The sequence below is a fragment of the Saccostrea echinata genome, unplaced genomic scaffold (assembly GCF_033153115.1).
Source record: "Saccostrea echinata isolate AGI-Se365-2 ecotype Australia unplaced genomic scaffold, CSIRO_AGI_Sech_v1 ptg000010l, whole genome shotgun sequence".
NCBI classification, from domain to species: domain Eukaryota; kingdom Metazoa; phylum Mollusca; class Bivalvia; order Ostreida; family Ostreidae; genus Saccostrea; species Saccostrea echinata.
In genome coordinates this window covers 6,464,118-6,485,406 of record NW_026889759.1, presented here as the reverse complement: position 1 = coordinate 6,485,406, position 21,289 = coordinate 6,464,118, and the positions used below count along the sequence as shown (strand labels likewise).

At 34.1% G+C, this 21,289-nt stretch overlaps 2 protein-coding genes across 3 annotated transcripts in view; one reads left to right on the top strand and one right to left on the bottom strand.

Annotated features, from left to right (window-relative positions):
- Positions 1-7,522, bottom strand: part of LOC133184517 (uncharacterized) — a 19,202-nt gene extending 11,680 nt beyond the window's left edge. Inside the window, exons 1-2 of the mRNA XM_061319607.1 lie at positions 7,441-7,522; positions 3,761-4,004 (exon numbers count right to left, since the gene is read on the bottom strand). Of these exons, the coding sequence (XP_061175591.1) occupies positions 3,761-4,004; positions 7,441-7,522 (326 nt within the window). The remainder of the gene's footprint in view (positions 1-3,760; positions 4,005-7,440) is intronic.
- On the top strand, positions 7,197-21,289 carry LOC133184257 (collagen alpha-1(VIII) chain-like). Of its 2 annotated transcripts, XM_061319231.1 has the most exons (14): positions 7,197-7,736; positions 9,994-10,071; positions 10,617-10,708; positions 10,916-11,001; positions 11,108-11,234; positions 11,907-12,104; positions 12,526-12,560; positions 12,686-12,839; positions 12,924-13,130; positions 14,228-14,262; positions 15,853-15,922; positions 16,237-16,356; positions 18,818-18,940; positions 19,268-21,289. In XM_061319231.1, exons 1-14 carry the CDS (start codon positions 7,594-7,596, stop codon positions 19,321-19,323), a joined length of 1,524 nt encoding a protein of 507 aa, XP_061175215.1. In that variant the 5' UTR covers positions 7,197-7,593; the 3' UTR covers positions 19,324-21,289. The 2 variants fall into 2 exon arrangements, with proteins under 2 accessions (XP_061175215.1, XP_061175216.1); XM_061319232.1 differs by lacking the exon at positions 9,994-10,071.

Sequence of the window (21,289 nt, the reverse complement as noted above, 5' to 3'; positions counted from 1 at the left end):
ACTATCCGTTTCCCTTGCATTCATTCAGTTTACTTATATTATATATTTTTATAATTTTTGTCCAGTTCAGATATCGTGTCGTTGCGTTGAACGTTAGCAAAATGCATTTGCATCATGACTCCCTCGTTGTTCTACGCATTACCCGGTATGTCATATTTTCTCATTGCATATGAATGTTCGTTGGCTGCTTTATTCAAATGCGCACTGTTAATAAAACCTACATGTAACCTTGATTTGTTGCATGGTTCTACTCTACAGACCATAGCTTTCGAAAGGATAGTGTTAAATGATTTACCGTTGGGCCATCAGTGTAATTTGAGTAAATGTTCACCTTATAACAGGCCTTAGCCATGCCTTCTGGGAAAATTACAATCATTCCATTAAGCAGTAAAGTCATTCAATAAAAAAAAGAGAGCCATGCAAAATGTGTGCTTAAAAATTGTTACAACATTTCCTCTGTCGCGCATACCGCCCTCCTCAACTCATGTAACGTTAAAGAGATAACATTTGTAAATTCATTAAAAACAACCTGCATTACAATGCACATATGCATTATGTAAATAAAATCCTTATAAGAGGATTTTCGGTGAAAAGAAACGATTTCTTTTCACTTTTATCCTGAAAACCCTTTTATATTTTTTAAACCTCGTTTCAGACAGCAAGAAAGCTTAATTTGTTTATAGGAAAGACGTATATGGCCAGAAGGGATTTTTTGTCCTATAGGCTACTAGTAAATTAAAGAGTGGGTTACAACCCCGTGACCCCTTCAAAAGTCGCCACTATAGATACGCTTATACTTTTAAAATTGTTGTAACTTCAGGAGATTTTACTTTATATATATATATATATATATATATATATATATATATATATATATATATATAAATGTTAACTGAAATAATAAAAAAAATTTGTTATAATTGAGATTTAATATTCTTTAAGTCTTTCCTAGTCATCGAACCTAGGAATTTCCTTATTGGTTCATCTTCTTGTAGATCTCCGCTCTTATTTTTTTATCAATCTGACAATTTTGATTTTTTTTTTTACTGTAAATGACTGCGATTTGAAAAATACATGAAACTTGTGCGTAATCTACGTTGGAGTTACGTCTCTTCACATAGAAGTACATGTAGTTTTATTGCGCAGCTGTTCTCCTTTGATCAAAATGCACAATTATAGTTATCTCTCCAGTCAAATTTTAAGGGAAAAAATTGCATAAAATGCATAGAATTTGATGTAAGAAGAATTCTGAGAAACGGATTTTTTTGTAGAAAAAATGTCTTTTTTTTATCCTATATTGGCCCCCAGAAAATAATGGAAATTCCAAAAACCCCATTGCATGTCTACAGGATACCACCAATCATAAATCATATCGGCTACTGCTTAAAAAGTATATATATGGGCATGAAGAAGACAGAGTAACAGATGGACGGACCGGAAAACAACTTTCTTTAGAAAGAGTAGGTACCAAAAAAAATTAAAGAAAGGAAAAGGCGTTATGAGACATGGGGGATACGTACTTAAATTCTCCAATATGACGAATCCTTAGTCTTTTTTTTTTTTTTTTTTTGGAAATCAAATTAAAATGGAGGGTAAGACGATTTGACGCCATTTATCACGACTTGCACGGTTACCATCTCAATGGCGATTGATATATTTTTCAATTTTTATATAGGATACTCGAGCATAAATCAGTATCTTTTTTATGCAATTAAAAGTTTAATTTGCTGTAAAAATAAATTAGAGTTTATTTAATCGTCATAAAAAACTTAAATGAGATAGGATGAATTAAACTACATGTAATATGATGGTAAAAACTATTTGGAATGACTATTTCTAAGAATCGAAGGCATAAACTTTTGAAAACCATCCATTAATCATCTCCAAGAGAAATAAAAATCACCAGACATTCGAACAACCATGTAACACCCTTGCTAACAGAATTCTGTGATGTGGTAAATTAGATCATGGTTTATCACAGAGTTGTGATACGAAATTAAATGTTCTGTGAACACTGATTAAAGGTTTTTATGTGCATAAAAAAATCAGTGTGATTTATTTGTTTCTAAGCACTCATCTCAAATTGTTAAGAAGATGTCCTTAGTGGGCAAACATAAAAAAAAATGGGCTTTTTTTTTTTTAATAATAAATATTATTTCTAGTCTGAAATTAAAGTATTTATTGTAGCATAACTTCTGTTTAAAAAAGAATCTTGGATTGATTGATTATTGTTTAAAACTAAGTCGGCAGTATTTCAGCTGTACATCAGCCATAGGAATGCTGGAAATGGGGTATATTGTAAAAGAAAAAAAGGGGTTTTTTTTTTAGATTTCGCCCAAAATTGACCCCCAGGATACAAATAGAATTCCAACACCTTATTCCGATCTACAGGATACCACCATCATATATATCAAAAGATGATTCTGCTACTGTGTAAATAATGTTAGAGGAGTTCTGGCAACCAGGTATTTGTAGCAAAACCGTCGTTTTCACCCCAGTTGCCCCTAGAATGACAAAGAAAATTCCAAAACCTTTTTTGCACATCTACAGGACACTGCAAATAATACTTATTAAAGGTGTATTGGCTACTGCTTAAAATGTATAAGAGGAGTTCTGGGAACCAGGGTTTTGTAGGAAAAAAAGTCGTTTCTTTACCCAGAATGAAAAGGAAAATTCCGAAACCTTTTTGCACATCTACCGCACTCCACTAATCATATACCAGAAAATGAATTGACCACTACATGTACTTAAAATGTAAGAGGAGTTGGAGGAAGAATAAAGTGTGACAGACGGACGGACGGACCAGAATATCAACAATATACCCAAACTTTCTCTAGAAATTCAGTATAAAATATAGTGTTCCCAGAAATTATTAAGACTATTTTTATATGATACATTTATTTAAAATGTTCGATCAATTTATTACAATATAATTTAATGTTACTATTTTAATAAATGACAATACCCCGTACTTTCTAATGACACATGCAGTTTTAATGGATAGAATCCCATTTATTTAATATACTTCCTGTTGTCTGCTGATGTTCAAAATTACTGCTATTGAAAATAGAAAGCCTGAAATGTATAAGTAAGGGATTGTTAAATCTGATGATATTTCTGAATCACCGAGTATTTCACTGTGTGGTACAAAATTAAAAAAAAGAGGAGGAATTCAGTTAAGGAAAAGAGTTTGTAGGCCAAGTAAACTAGCATTCACATATCGAAGAAGCTCGGCAAGAACAAGACGAAGTGTAGAAAAATGGGGGGTTATTCCTAGCCCTACCAGCTCTTTCCCTCTGCCGAATCCCTTTCCATTTTTCAATATTTTGTCCCATGTGAGTCAATAGTAGACAGGAGAATACTCGGTGTTTCAGAAGTATCGCTAGTTTAGCAATTCTTTGATAATAAACATCTACAATAGGCTTTCTTTTTTCAAAAGCACTCATTTTGAACATTAGTAATCGACTGAAAGTATACTAATTATAAAGCCCCGTTCACATGCGCTGATTTACTCACTGGGTGCAAATTTTGCACGCATGCAAAATGTGCGCCCGGGTATAAATTTGAGCATGTGAACGCAATTGCATATATGCAAAAGTAAATATACATATGTGCAAATATACACCCTGGTGTAAATTTGCATCTACTGAGACCAGGTGCAAGTATACTTTTGCATATGTGTAAATGTACTCCAAGTGTATTTTTCGGCATGTGAACGCACAGCAAATTTTACAGCCAATACAATGTAATAGCAACTTGCTTTTGGGCCTTTAGTGGCTGGCGAACACATTTTTCCTTGGGAGCTAAGTAATTGTCCAGATCATAATAATTACAAAGCATTTTGAATGAGGGTCTTCCCATTTGAAAGTCCTCAATCCATTGAGAGTCGTCAATCCTTTGTAACACAATTTTCTCGTACCAGTCCGTTGATCTTTCCCTAGCCCATAATTGATCCCTCAAACGACCTAGCCCAGCATAAAAACCTAAACCTACACAGTCTGAACCTAAAATAATTTGCCATCTTTTTTGTTAAACTTCATGAATCATTGAAATTTAATCTAAATTGTTAAGTTCCATGTGAACCCTTAGCAAATATACTTTTACACCTGGGTGCAGATTTTGCACGCATGCAAAATTTGCACCCGGTAAGTAAATCAGCGCATGTGAATGGGCTTAAGAAAAAGTTATTCATGAAAACTACGTATAGCATTTTTGCTTTTGCTACGTATAGTTATTTTGCTTCAAATTCGTACCATAAATAAGATATCAGAAAGCGGGGTAAATAAGAAATGTTATACTAGTAACATTATTCTTTCAGGACCTCGTACAGTTGACATGACTGCAAATTGAAGCATATTTCAACTCGGATAATTTCTGTAGATTTCATGATAATTCAAAGACTGAAATTCATACTACATGTACCTTATAAAATTATGTGTCTAAGGTTAAAAAAGTCCTTTGATGGAAATTTATTTAAATTTCCATATATTCCATGAATATATTTGTCCAGGTCGTTCTTTGTGCATGGGTGAATTAAACTTGACATGATAACACTCAGACTGACACGTGAAGAGAAATTCCTCTTCGTTTATTAATGTACATGTACACGATTTCTCTATCAAGCTATCAGGAAATATATGAAATATATAATTTCAGAAACTACACGGATGTTATATCTCCCAGTACATGCACATATTTCAAATATACCAATGTAATATTCTTCAGAATTGTTCTTTGTGCAGAAATATTTTGGTCATTGGCCTCTTGCTTATCAACACTGTAAGACTTCCAAAAAGTCGGTAAATTGTGACGGCTCCGCTGTACAAACATCCTGAAATCTCTACTGGGTTTGATAAATGCTAAGAATCATTGCATTGATCACAAAAGGGACCTACTTTCCAATATACTAGCTCTGCAGGGCTGATATTTTGTTTGGCGGTCATAAATAAAAATCAGACATGGTATGATGGATCTAAGGGAGTTTGGAGATCGATGAATAAATATTTACACGATTCGTGATATATACAGTCGCTGTATCTTCAACGAGTATTTTATTTTATTTAAAGGCGGATCAATGTTTTTAACCCTTTGAACAAGAGTTGGTTTTGATGTCGAAAATTATATGTAATATGGAGATAACGAACAGTAATCAAGCTCAAAAGTCCATAGAAACAATACAAATCGGGAGCAGAGCAAACACGGACTTCTGAAAAATATCAGAGGTGACATGGAGGAGTAAGCATCCCCTGTCGACCAGTCACACCCGCCGTGTGCTCATTGTCTTGATCGGGCAAACGGAAAAATTCAGTGTTTAAATAATGGCCAAAAAGTTAGTATGAAAAACGTCAGTCAGCATGCGACTTAATGATAGATTGTATTTGCTGACAAGGTCATGGTACAATCGACCATAGAGCTTGCGAAATGATGACTTTAAACGAGACTGTTGATATCCTTGTTTTATCAACTTGTTTGTCAATAGCTTGCCCCGTTTTAGAATTTGTTCGTACGTGGAGCATGCTCTCGCGTGTCGAATAAACTAGGAGATGTGAATCTCATATGCAGGTGATAAGGGTATTTTGCTACATGAATAAGGGAAGTTGACGATAGAAAAATTAAAGTCATCAGGTTTATCATAAATATTTTGTGTTAGATTACCATTAACTTTATCATTTAGTAAAATCTCCAAATATGAAACAGAATGTGTCAGACTCTGTGGTATCTTTTATTTCAAGTTCACTGGGATATATAAAGTCGACATATGAATGGAAGTAACTATTGTTGATTGATAATACGTAGTCGAGTTTTTCTAAACGTCGAGTTGAAGGCCACAGCAATAGTTGTCTTTTTCTTATGTAGAAGTTTTTGAATAAATTCTGCTTCATAAGAATAAAAAATAAGTCTGAAAATACTGGGGCCTTATTGGTAGCCATGGAAATCCCGACAGATTGTTGGAAGACCTGATCTCCAAAAACTACATAGATATCCGAGACAAAACTTCGACGAATTTTGTTATTGTCGTAGGCAATTTTTAATAAAACATATATACGCGAGAATGAAGTCTATGCGAACAGATGGTCTCGCGAATTAAAAATAAGTTTCACAGTATTTGACAAGGTAACGCCGCAACCAAATATTTCAGATTTATTTACTTTGTTATATTTTGCTTTGATATTCATGCAAAATGTAATAAAGCAAAACGTAATTGCAGCTTATAGACATGTATAACATTGCATATCGGTATAACATTTTGTGTTATAACTCAGCTATAATTAAATCTATACATAGGCAGACAAACGGACGGATTGAGCTCTTTATACTCAAATTAATCATTTTATTTGATGAATGATATATGTAAGCTTGTTTTTAATTTATGGGATGAAGTGAATATTGCTAAAAACTTTGCAATCAAGAGCATTGTAATGGAGTGTGTCCCTTTTCAGTCTACCGCTGAAAATGCATTTGAAGGAAGCAAAAGGAAAACCTTTAGAAAGCTGAAAGCTCTCAACATTTGATTACTAAATACATGTATACATGTAACAGGTGCAAGAATCCCCTGACATTTTTTTTTCTTTTGATTAGCCCAAACGATAAATAGATGATCAAGTTTAAAGTAAACGAGATTCCACTTGACATTTTCATATCCTCGGCCCATTAAAGAGTCTGGGGCAGGGAAATTAACTCCACGCACGAGATTAAGCAGTAAAACACAAATCCTGATAGGTTTGTAAGATTAACGATCTTCACGCTGCACTGAACCTTAACAAGAAATACCTGTTTGTGCAAAGGTAGAGAGCTTTGATGTTTTCACCGCCGTTGAAATATGAGATGAATGCCAAATGCAGCATCAGTAATTCCCAAGGCTTGTGTTAAAAGAAAGTTGCTATTTTTCTGCAATGAAAATTAAATTATCGAACCGTTTTGTGTTAAATACCTAGACAGGTATGCACGTTTACCTCATCTCCATATCTTGCCGAGGGTTAAAGATTATCTTCCCAAATTAATCTCCTTAGTTAAAAAAATTAACATGTCTTATCTAGTCTGTAAATTGCATCAAGAATTACATTCAACATCACAAAATTTCTTTCGAGCAGGAATGCATTTTCCTTAAAAATGAATTTCTAAAATAAACCCTTGGTTTATACAGAGCAATGATGAAATTACGATGTAGTGCAGGCCAATTTAACTCGAGATAAGATTTAGGTAGATACGGAAGCTAGATCTGAAAGTAGGTAGTTTGCCGTTACGGTAACCTTTGAACTTTACAAAAATCTACACAGTGTACAGTCGTATTGCGTTACTCATATTTTAACCCGAGTGAGTCGGCTTGAGGTCTATTTGTTCCAACGGACGTTGTTATTTTTTTAATTCTAAATTCTTAAGTCATGAAATTGTCGCTTGCTGTTGGGTAAGGATTTTAAAATTGAAGTTAACAAAACGAACTTGGTGCAGTTAAGGTGGATGTACTCAAATTGAATTTCCTCTCGTTGGAAGAAATGAAGTAGGACACAAAATCATTCCTCATCTCGACTTAATTTATTTAATTGCTCATTTTACGGGCGGAACGAGGTGCTTTTTACTTAATTCTTGGATATAATGAAAACTATGGAATATTCTTACTTTTGTGTCTTCATAGTGACAATTTTAACTGTTGTTAAAGCAACTTATTACAAAACACAACTACAAGCTTTACGAAATAGACCAGTTTATTATCCTTACAGAACGATTTCAGCAAACAGGTAATATTTATCACTTTGTATTCATTGATTTGACAATTGTATGTGATTTTCATTATAAATGTATACTGAGCACCACTCATATTTTTTTTCGCACTGTGTGAGCTTATGCCTTATCACAAAAATTTGCGAGTCTGAAATTCTGAAGCTTATTTGTTTATATCGAGCAGTTTCTATCCCACCTGATGTGTTCTGTTATAAATCCGAGGATTCCTATCGCTCAATTTGAATTTTATAGATTTACTGTGTGAAAAGCAAAGAAAGCCAATACTGCTTATCGTTTAATTAAACAAAATTAGCTTAGCGAATCTGGCCTTAAGAATAGATAAATTAAGCATGTCGAATGAAACCCAGTCTCTTATCTCAAGCTAGAACCTTTTTATTGCCCTAAATCCTAAGGAATTCCTTATCTTCACAAAGAATTGTTTTCGCTTTCTTACGTAACCGAACTCTCAGTCATGTTTTGAAGGCTTGCAAACTCTTATTTCAAATTTATTAAATCATGCAAAATTCATCAATATTTTTCACACAGAACGTTGACAATTTATAACTGATCCAGTTTAGCAAAATACGTATGCTTTGAATTCGATGTAACCCAAACAATTGTACAACAAATGTTAGATCTTAAATGTCACTCATAAGACCCTCTTTGAAGTTGCTTTGCAATTTTGCATTATACTGTCTTTGTTCTTAAGTGTAATCGTATTTCTTTAAACGTCTCTCTGATAAGTCTTTTAAACCTGAAGTAAGCAGTTTTGTTTTAATGGCGATGAGGACATTTTATAGCGTTGTATCATCGATATCGTGTGATTCCAACATTAAGGGTGATCAAATTGTAAATATGAAAAGACAGTCTATCTTCGTTTTAAAACCCCGAAATTCTGCACGTGTCGTTCTTAAACTTGAAATGGTGTCCTGAACTGGAATTATACCTGGTACCACCGGGTATGGAGCGGTTTAATGATGTTTCTTACGAATATTTACCGGTGTTTAGCAAGCATCAAAGAAAACCGTTAGGGAACCATTGACCTAGTATCGAACATTAACCAATTTGTGCGCCATTGACGAAAATTTATGTGCAAGTTTCTTCTATTCCAGCAGACAACACAAATACAAACGTAATTGAACATGAACAAGCACTCTAAGGCTGCTCAATTTAATTTGGAACACATATTGGAAGAATTATATATATAAATTCCCAATTTCTATAAAGAGCCCAATGTTTACTTGATCCTGCTATGATTTCTCGCAGACTTGAATTTTTCCCGCAAATTTTCTCTGTCTGTTTTATTCGGTTTTGATGTTAAGATTTATATTTAGCTGTACTGAATTCCGGGAGGAAATCTGATTTTTGCTGAGATAGACAAAGGAAAGATAATCAAAGAATCTTTAGCCTTTAGGATATATTGTTATGTAGTGTATCTAGGAAACAGAAAGTAAAAACATACATATCGTGCTGAGAACTCATTTCCGATAACACTGCAATGGAAAAGCAGGGATCATTACTCACATTCTTCGGTTTCTATAACGACGATAAATCATTTAAAAAGCTTCACACACTGTAATTTTTCAAATGAATTCTAATTAACCTTTTCCCCGCTTCTTACTCTACAAATTTCTGTAGAAGCAGCTTTTTCCTTAACTTTTCGAATTATCTTAACAATTTGAGTATTTCTGTCTGAAAAATGGAACAAGGTCCACGTTGAGCCGTAAATTCGATTTCTGGAAGATTTCAATTAAATATAAAACTGGTGAATCATCTTCTCTCACAATCGCGCTCTTCAGAATCATTTGGAGGGTAATTTTGTGCTACATGTGTTCAAGCTCAGGAAAACTTCATCACTTTATCAAAGCCTTGTTCGATGATAGTGATGATATATAAAGCAAGCTCCTTTTTTTATTCGTGAACATGGTTCATGGACAGCTTAGTTAGGTTTTTTTTTTTTTTTTTTTTTTTTTTTTTTAATACTACTGAAGTGGCCAAAGTACGCTGAGACGACCCCTATGGCCTCTATCAAGATTTTTCTCATTCTTATATTACTCATTCTTATATTATAATGAACAATGTCCGCAGTAGACCAATATAAATCACACAATTAGTACTTTATCAAGTATTCATGCATGTTGATTTCAAGTACGTTACAATTTACAACATATTTCAATACAGATTTCCCACGATTTTTTTTTCTTCTTGTACAAAGATACATAAGTTTACATACAACTTGTTGCAATTTTTGTTTATTGATAATGTTTCTTTCAGCAACGGTAATTCTTTCAGCAACAGTAACTATTGCAGTAAATCTATTGTCACATATCAATCCAAATGGTGTTGGGACCAGTAAGTATGGCGGCTTGAATTCCCATTGTCAAGGCAACTGCGCAAACTTATGCTTTCTTTGTATAGAAAGATGACGTCATTTCATACGATGATGGGCATGGCTACTACTCAAAAAGAACGATTTCTTATCATCCTCTAAACAAGATTAATGAAGCATGATATGTTATTCTAATTAAATTTCCTCGACTTTTGCAACATCTTTGCTGAATAGAATTTCGGATTGCTATACACAGAACTCAGATAAACAATATACATTATATACTAAGACTTTGAATGTTGTATTTTACCAAAAGAATAGATCTAGGTACTTAAGATATAACGTTATGTACATGTATGTTGTAAATTTCGTAGAAGTATAAAAAAAAAATGTAGCATTCGACGTAGCCTGGTGTTTTTCCTAGGATAATATTTGCATGGTTTGTAGTTCGGTTCTCTCAACAATCTCTCTAGAAAACTAGATATATGGTAATTATTTTTGATAACTACATGTATATTGAATGTAACACGTGGGTTTTTTACACTAAAAACCATGGCTTTTTCCACAGATTACAGCGTCAATGGATACTCAAAAAACAACCTATAACACAGACAGTTAAAGAATGTTGTCCGGGATATGAGGGCAGAAACTGTGAAAAACGCAAGTATCTCACTTTTTAAAAAAAATATGGGGAAATAAAGTAATACATTTAATATGATTTCAGAATTATGATCATCATATATGCTTATCCGTGAGTTGAAGATAAAAAAAAAAGTTTATCCTTTAATTAGTGTGATGATTTTTATATGAACAGTCTGAATAGTAATTTTCCCCTGACAGATTTTAAATGTTTATCTTTTTTTTCAGTTTGTTTTACATGTGATCAATATCACAAATTAACCAATCAAGTATCAGTGTTAGAACGAGAAATACGAAATCGAGGCAACACAACTGTAAGTTTCAATTTGTCCATAGGAAAATTCGAAAATTTCACATAGTAAGAAAACTAGAAAACTTGAATGTATAAATGTTAAGTTAAACAAAATTGATTGCTTGTAGACTATAATAACCGGGAGAGGGGAAAAGGGTGAGCGTGGATTAACAGGACCCCCTGGACCACGTGGTCCACAAGGTGAACCAGGATTGGTTGGATTACCAGGCCAGAAAGGTGATCCTGGGGTGGCAGGTTTGTATTGAATGTATACCTCTTCTACGCAGTCTGGATGTAAAATAGACATAATTCCATGAAAATTAAATTTTTCAAAGCCTCAGACAGTTTATTCTAAAGCAGTAAACTTGGCCTTGGAATTAGACTCAAAGAAAAGGTTTATTTTTAAGGCTGAAAACAAGGTGTAACTGGTACATTTCTGAAAGAAGGGAGCACGTCATTATTATTAGAGCTACATGTACTTTTTAAGAAAAAGATTTTTCTAAGGTTTTAAATGATGTCCATATATTTGTGAGACCAATAGATTTTAGATAACTGGAGAAAAAAAGCATAAATTAGCTTTATTAATTGATCGTTTAACGTTGTGAACATAATTCAAACTAATTGAACATTAAATGAAATGAGAATGATATCATTACCTTAAATTTATTCGCGATCGAATGCCCTTATAAACTTTATACTAAACTCTATACTCAAAGCATTTGCAATTTTCGTAGCTCTGTATGTTTCAATTAAGTTACACATTACAGCCCAGCTGGCAGGTGTAGGTGTACAATCTGGTGGTCTCGCAATCTTTTCATTTTCCAGTGCAATATGTAGACGGGCAAATTGCATAACGAAGGCTTCTGAAATACAATTTCTTTACTTAATTAAGAAATACAACACTTAATATGATCATGTTTATGTCAGGTCCACCGGGGTTTACTGGTGAAAGAGGAAGTGATGGATTACCGGGAGATCCCGGGAGACCGGGAAGAAAAGGAGACCCCGGTCCCATAGGTCCTAGCGGTCCCCCAGGACTGCCAGGTCTGGATGGTACTAGGGGCCCTCCAGGGGTGCCAGGACAAAAGGGTGCTAAGGGGGACCCAGCTGGTGATGGGATTACTGGTGTGTTTTGATTTTTTCCTTATATATAAATATACAGCCCGCATCTACTATTAATACAACAAATGTACTTTTTTTCATTTTCAATGGATCTTTTATAAAGATCTAAATATGGACTTTTGCCATTGTCACAAACATGACTATATTATTTAAGTCATTATGTGATTAAAAATTTCCCAATATAGATATTCATAATACAGTTATTTTTGTAATTGCATGAAAGTTCTTGTGTCTTTAAAACATTTCATGATCCTGTCCTTTCAGTAACAGTACATGTTGTGCTTGATTTGTAATTTACGTTTCAGTTTTGTTCTGTGATGCTATTCACATGTTTTTTACTTATATGGATTTTTTTTCATTTAAACATTATTTACCAGTGGCAAATTAAATTCCATTCATTTTCATGCATTTTAATTTCTTTCAGTTGACCAATATACGTTCCTAGTTGAAAAAATTGATGTAAGTTAACTTACAACATATTTTTGATTGTTGTTGTCAATAAACATGTATAGCAATTCTGAATCTAAGTAGGGTATATTTTTTCTGTCATAAATATTTCTTATAATTCAACTTTTTGATTTTAGAATTTAGAAAACAAGAATGGATTACCCGGTAGAGATGGTCCACCGGGTCCACCTGGACCCCCAGGGCCTGAGGGGTCACAAGGCAGACCGGGAATTCCTGGAGCGAAAGGAGTCCCAGGGGACATAGGATTACCAGGAGAGAGAGGCCCACAAGGTATAGTCTTAAATAATCAACGAACATAATTATTTACTCTTAATTTCATTTCATATCGTTTCCATGACTAGTCCATTTTTATAGGATCTGTTGGACTTCCTGGAGAACCCGGAAGAAATGGAAGACCTGGCCCCAAAGGCGAGCGAGGGGATTCAGGTTTGCATGGAGCTCCAGGACCCATGGGTCCTGCAGGAAAGGCAGGACTTACGGGTGAACCCGGCTCACCAGGCAGCCCAGGATTACCCGGCCCCCCGGGCGAGAAAGGGGAGATTTCACAATTTCCTATTTCAGGTGTGTAGTCAATTTTTACTTTCCAAGCAAACTGTTACAGATAGAAACATAATTCAATTGTATTGGTTTTACCTGCAAACAATGTTATTCTAAAATTGTGATTCGTAATTGGAATAAGGCAACTGCAACTCGCTGCATTCGAATAATTAAATACAATACTTGACTATACATGTATAACTTACTGGTCTGTGAACACAAAATCTACAACCATATCTAATATACATAAATCTGCAACCACTTTAACTCTGTTCAGACTTTGTTTCGGTGATTTCTTGCCTCTTGCCAAAACCATGTTTCAAAACGGCAATCATTTTAAAACTTTCGAAGCAAGACTGAAAACTCTATTGAACATTGTGAAAGAGCCAAGGGTATCACCTAAATGAATTTAATTGTAATTTATTTCACCTCAGTGATTTTTATACCATCGCTCCGAAGGAGAGGGGGTATACTATTTTACCCTGTCTGTCCTGTGTGTCTATTTGTCTGTCTGTCCGTAACAAATTTTGGTCGCAGTTTTCTCAGCAACTACTCATCGCAGATGCTTGAAATTTTAGCACACTCTTTGTTTAGGCATGTCATATGGTGGGATTCATTTTTGTACAAATCTGATGTCAACTTCCTGTTCATTCGTGCGTCTGTCCGTACCAAACATAACAAATTTTGGTCGCAGTTTTCTCAGCAACTACTCATCGCAGTTGCTTGAAATTTTAGCACAACCTTTGTTTAGGCATGTCATATGGTGGGAATCATTTTTGTATGAATCCGATGTCAACTTCCTGTTTATCCGTGCATCTGTCCTTACTATCCTTAACAAATTTGGGTGGCAGTTTTCTCAGCAACTACTCATCGCAGATGCTTGAAATTTTCACACACTCTTTGTTTAGGCTTGCTATATGTTGGGATTCATTTTTGTACAAATCCGATGTCAATTTCCTGATTATCACTGTGTCTGTCCATAACTGAACTTGTGTATTCACATCAGAGTGGGGGTATTATTAGTGAGCACTGGCTCACAGACTTCTTTTTTTTTATATCGATATCGGATAAATTCCAAACATATAGACATTAATTGATATACAATGGATATTTTTTTTCAGTTGCTGAATATAAACTTTTGGTCAACCGTGTAGAGGTAAGCCATTTTATGAGTGAGTAAAATACTTGATATCTCAGTTACTTAACTTAGCGAAACTCTTTCGTGGTGGAGGCAGGAAACGTCAATTACATGTAGCTGGGGGCAATGTGCAGTTGAATACTATGAGATAGATCACTGTAGATTTTTAAAGGACATAGAAGAAAGATGTCCTGATGAAATATCTCGCTAAACGTTCGGTGCACCGCGCTGATAAGATTTAGGAGATGTTAGTTCTCTTGTGTTCCATTTTGGAAGATATTTTGGAACGACTTTACTTTACCGGTCCCCAGAAAACGCGCAAAAATATAGTGTCGCCATAGGCGACTTCAGTATATATGAGGTCGCGTGAGCGATCGAAAAAAAGAGAAAGTGCAAGGGATTCGGCCTTTTTGACCCAAAAATGGAATTCTCCGGTTAAAGGTTTACTTTAAAACTTTGTTTTTAAACGAAGTGTTTTACTTCGTTCTCTGAAAAAAAAAATTAATAGATATTGTTTATTCATTGAAAAATCGACAAAAATGATTGTCAACGAAGAGTGTGCGGCGCATGCTTAGTGCCTTTCTTTCGTACTTGCCATTTTTTTCATGTAAACAAACCAACGAGATGTCGTTGAAGCTGAATTAAGATCTTGCAAAAAGTACAGATGCAACTGAATTTCTTAATCAAAAAAAAAAAACGAGTCACTAACCCTTATCCCTCGGATGGTATGCGAGGACTACCCCATATCTTCCGGACGCTAGACTAACCCTAATCAGTCGAATACTTTTACAAGGACTAACCATAAACTCTCGGATGGATACGAAACTAAGTTAAACCCTAATCAGTCGAATATTTGTGCAAGGTCTAGCCTTAATCTCTCAGGTGGGTGTAAGGTTAACCCTAACCAGTCGAGTAGTGTTCAAGAATAATCCTTATAATTTATCAGTTGAGTGACGTAAATCTTACGTCATAGTGCAATGAGCGCGGATCTTGCGGATCTGGGTACCGGTAAAGTAAAGTCTACCCAATATTTTCCGCTGCCTGAGCTCTCTCTTCTAACCATGAACTCAACCCTTTCTTTCGGATTAACGTCACTTTTGGAAGTCTAATATTCCGAATAATATGACTTGCTTTCTGAAGCACAACCATTGTACTCATTGTACGAATCATGCGTAAACAATGTGTTATGCCCTGAAAATGACGCGATATTCTCTTTCTTGATATCACAAAAGAGCGGCAGTAAGTTAGATAACTGCGAGGTAATCGCGATACTAAGTATTCCTTTGAAAATTTTAATTTGAAACAACTGTTTACTCTGACCATATAGAGCTAAAGATACATGTAGATCTATTCGTAATTTCTGTATTCTTTGCTACAGATGTTGTAAATGCATATAAACGAAATTAATTGCCCAATATATGCCGAAAATCTTTCCTACGGAAAGAAAAATAATCGTTGACGCTTTAATCCCAAGATACATGCAAAGTAGAAGGTTCATTGAAAGGATTGATAATTAACGTTTTGTACATAAATAAAAGATAACTTACATGAAGAAAAACATTTACGGAGATAATTGAACAATTCTTTTTTTTTTCTCTCGATTTTCAGGAACTAGAGAAAACAGTAGCCATATGTTGTGCTCCGTCAACCACTCCTTTAATCACTACAACACAGTTCCGTAAGTACATATCCCGCACCATTACCTGCAGTGTAACTTTTGAAGTAAATGTCAACTCTTATATTTAATTATTAAACAAATTAAATCCGTTTATCGATGGTTTACTCGACACTGGCTATATTAAAAGAGAAGTACATTCTACATGTTCTATGTTTCTGAATTTTGATCAATAAGGAAATAGATTGTTTTTATGAAAAGCATTTTGAAAGCCTTTCTTGAAGGCCTATTTCGAGTTATATGAACAAAAGGTCTTGCCATTATATTAAGAATAAAAAATAATTATTACCTTAATAGTGTTAATTTACTTCTTGCAGAGTGTGCAGCAGACCAGCATTTATGCGGAGGCACTAATCCTAGATGTATACCCTCGCAATTCGTTTGTGACGGATTGGCAGACTGTGATGATCAGTCAGACGAATCGTCAGATCTCTGTGGTCAGTTTTTCCACCTCAAATATTGTAAAATTACCTTGATTGCTGATGAAAAAATGTTTTTGGAGTTCGAAATATATATATCAATACATAAACGTGATGACCATGTTCATCATTTTTGTATCATCAATAGTGTCAGTATGAATGAAATAATTTTCTGCTTTGTATTAAAATTTCAATGGTGTCCGCCGATGTATTAAGTTAATGTTGCATTAAGTACGTTTTTTTTTTTTAAATTTATAAAGCTTAGAGCTTTAGCACACTCTAAGTACGAATACTCTCTTGAGAGTATGCAAAGAAAAACTGAACGACCGTATGATGTGGTAAATGGCGCTATTTGAGCAAAAGTGTTTGCGCACATTCATTTGCCTTGTCTCCATCCTGTGACAGAGCAAATGACTTACTCTAAAATTAAACCTTTTGTACAAAAAGGATGTTTTGTTTTGATGGGATCTTTCTGTTTTATATACTTGGAGATAGAGAATTACTCGCTTTTTAAAAATGATATTTCATCTTCCCTGCTTGTGCCGCTCAACGACTGGGCGACTTTTAAAATAAACTGGAAATAATGAATAAACAGCGACCAGTAACATAACAATTTGAAATTCGGTATACATTTCTCCAACCACTGTGACAAGTAATGTAGTGGCAGAAATATGCCGTCATATATATGTTTGTTCTTACTTATAAAGATACTTAAGTCTGTTGACTGTACAGAGAGTAAAAAAAAAAAAAACAAGAGGCCCAGGGGCCACATCGCTCACCTGAGCACTATGGCTAGGAAAAAGCAGAAATCACTTCAATCTTGAAAGGTTGAAAAGTTTAAATATAAAAGTGGTTTGGGGGGGGGGGGTGTCATGAATTGAACAAATTTGAATCTACATTATCTGAGGATGCTTTCATTTAAATATGACCAATCATGGCTTTGCTGTTCTTGAGTAGAAGATTTTTAAAGATTTAACCTATGTATTCCTATTTAAAACTTTGATCACCCATTGTGGCCCCACCCGACCCCCAGGGGTCATGTTTGAACAAACTTGAATGTACACTATCTAAGAATGCTTCCATATAAATATGACCAATCATGGCTTTGCTGTTCTTAAGAAATAGTTTTTTTTAAAGATTTTTACTATGTGTTCCTATGTAAAACTTTGATCGCCCGTTGTGGCCCCACCCGACCCCCGGATGCATGATTTGAACAAATTTGAATGTACACTATCTGAGGATGCTACCATATAAATATGATCAATCATGGCTTTGCTGTTCTTGTGAAAAAGATTTTTAAAGATTTTTCCTATATATTCCTATGTAAAACTTTGATTGCCCATTGTGGCCCCACCCGACCCCCTGGGGGTCATGATTTGAACAAACTTGAATTTACACTATCTAAGAATGCTTCCATATAAATATGACCAATCATGGCTTTGCTGTTCTTAAGAAATAGTTTTTTAAAAAGATTTTTACTATGTGTTCCTATGTAAAACTTTGATCGCCCGTTGTGGCCCCACCCGACCCCCGGGGGTCATGATTTGAACTAAATTGAATCTACACTATCTGAGGATGCTTCTAAGTAAATATGACCAATCATGGCTTTGCTGTTCTTGAGAAGAAGATTTTTAAAGATTTTTCCTATATATTTCCTATGTAAAACTTTGATCGCCCATTGTGGCCCCACCCGACCCCCGGGGGTCATGATTTGAACAAACTTTAATCTACACTACCTGAGGATGCTTCCACATAAGTTTCATGTTTTCAAGCACAGTGGTTCTTGAGAAGAAGATTTTTTAATGATGCCATTAATTTTTCACGAATTCTTAAATATCTCCCCTTGGAAGAAGGTGTGGCCCTTCATTTGAACAAACTTAAATCCCCTTTACCCAAGGATACTTTGTGGCAAGTTTGGTTGAAATTGGCCCAGTGGTTCTGGAGAAGAAGTCGAAAATGTGAAAAGTTTACAGACGGACAGACCGACGGACTACAGACAAAATGTGATCAGAAAAGCCCACTTGAGCCTTCGGCTCAGGTGAGCTAACGAGAAAATCACATTGCAAGTATGAATAAATTAATTACATAATCAAAATTGCTAGAAAAATCAGCCTAAATTTTAATTTGTTACATAAAAAAAGAATTTGTAACTTGATTTATAAAAATTCAGGTTTCGGATGTTTATTGTGACAAATGAAATATCAGAAAGGACAATAGAAAATTTGGTGCACAAAGATGGCATCATTGTCGCAAACCACGGTTTTGATAGATAGAATCGATGTGAATCACCCTTGGGTTACCGACGGTGAGGTGGCATAGTATTTGCAGTCATCATTGTACCGTCACATCACCTTACGCACTAAATTAAACGTTCATAAATGTGCTGCTCGAAATGTAGTGCTTGCTCTAACTCTTTGAAGACCTAAACATAATGATTTTTTTAAGTCAAATTGCAACTTGTCCATGCATTTTAATTCAGGTAAAACTCGACCAACTTGCCCAGAAGGATTGTTTGCTTGTAACAGCGGTCAATGTGTGAGATCAGACGCCAAATGCAACGGGACACCGGAATGTGCAGATCTTAGTGACGAGGCAGACTGCGGTAAGGAAGAAATGAGGACTCAAATGCCTATACATGTGTGCAAAATACACGAACGTTAAGCTTTGCTGCTTCTATTTACCAAGGCAGCTTATCCTCAGTTTCACAGGATACCATTTCGTATAATATAATTTTGTCATCTTAATGTTGGCATTACAGTTTCTTTTTAAATATAAAACTGACATATCGAAGTTGCATTCATTTGGCTATTCGTAGCTCGTTGATACATCAACTCATTCTTGATGACTTTCATTCACTTTATTATTTTTTTTATTTGTAATAACATTTTTGTCAGATCCTCAATCAATTTTACATTATTCTTTATTTCAGATGATGACATTGAAATAAGTGGGGATAACGTAAACAGAGGTGACATACCTAAATAATAATAATCCACGAGGGTTTATCACTTCACCTTGCCGCACTCCACGGTTGTTGTTTCTCAGTGAGAGTTCTGCACATCACTGCCAACTATGGAGATAAACTGACACTTTTTGTTGATATTTTACTTTTTTAAATTACCTTAATTAAATTATACAATGTATGCGTATTTATTTCAATGTGTTAAGACTAGTTTACATGTAACATATTATTGGATTTTTAACAGGATTATTTTTTACTTTGTGTAATTTAACGATTTTTAAGAAAATATTATATTTATAAATTAAACACAATAAAATTGTAATAGTTCTAGTATATTTTTACATTATTTTATGTGTCAACCTATCGATCCCAGGGGCATATAAAAAAATACTGAAGAATAGTGACTAGCTTTAGCATTGTAAAAGCACTATACATGTATTATGTGACCATCATGTTAAACTTTCATAGTTTTTGATCACCATAGTTGTAGCTCCATAGTTGGTAATTTCACTTCACTGGATGCATGAATTAATTTTTTTTTTCAAATTTGTGCAAAGTATAACCAAATCGAATATTTATTCTGATCGAAATAAAATGTAAGTCATATCAAGATTGCATGAATGGACGGATATGTTTGTTCTTAAACTTTTAGAACTTTGTTGATAGGTACTTTCCTCAGATTTTTGTATCTAACAGTTTATTATGAAAACATTTTTCATGTATACAAGAAATTAAAACGAACAATATGAACTAATGTAAAGATTAAAACTCTATTTAGTTGCTTACAAAATTTTATACAATAGATAATTTATAGCTAAACATCTTTCAGGTAATTACTTTTATGTAGGTGAGCACTTAGCCCTTTGCAAAATCTTGCGCTTTGTTTCACGAATCTATTCACCAGAAGTCCGAATTTAAGAACTGTACGAAGCTGTACAACTGTCTTTAAATATTATTTGATAAAAGAAAAAAAAAAGGAAAGCAATGTTCATTTACATTGAATTTTCATTTGCATCTTCTATTTACAATTTAAATGCAATATTATTTTCTAAATAATTTTTCAAGAATCTGGTTTCATTTCGCTCTAATTTTCCTTTCTTAGATATTATAATCTGCCTCTACATATGTACCGTAGGTCATTTCAAAATAGTGAATATGATAATGCTTTGTCTTATTTAAATGAACAATAAAACATAAATATTCTCAATGAAATATTTTCAGTGTTTAGATGTTTCAATATATTTTTTCCTTCATTTATTTTGACATTTGACCAGAAAATCTACGGGTATAAATTAATGGAGTATTATTTGAAAAATATTTGAAGAATAAGTATCTCTACGTCTTACAATAAATAAATTTCGAATCTGCAATATAAAAAGTTTATTTGTGTAACACACCATTTATTTTAACCGCGACGTTGTGTTTTATGGATTATTTACAAATTGTCAGTTTAGCAAAAGAATGTATATATCGAATAGTACATGTATATGATTTACTAAAAAGTATTGTTATATTTTCATGTTTAATAAGAAAATTTGATTGGTTTAAAAGCAAAAAAGCAATTGTTCAAAAGTACTATTACCCTACCACGTGCATAAACCACGCCCTCCAGGTAACAGTACATAATAAAATGCATGACGACGGGTAACGGTATGAAAATTGTTAAATGCGCAGAATGTTTACGCGAACAGTTAGACAGATGCATTCTATATTAATGCATTCTTTAAAAAAAATTTACATATAAGTGTTTTTAAAGTGTTGATGACATCGGCTCCGCCTCGATCAACAGTGGTTTCGAAAGGTAACAATTTTACATGTTACCAAAAAACAAAAAACAAAAAAGAAAACATGTAATATTTTTATTTACTAGTATTCCGAATGCCATGTGATTACTTTATTCACGAAAATATCTATGCCTACTGTCATCTGTAATTATTTATACTTGATACTAATAGTAATGAAATGCTAATAAACCTATCTTCATGTAAA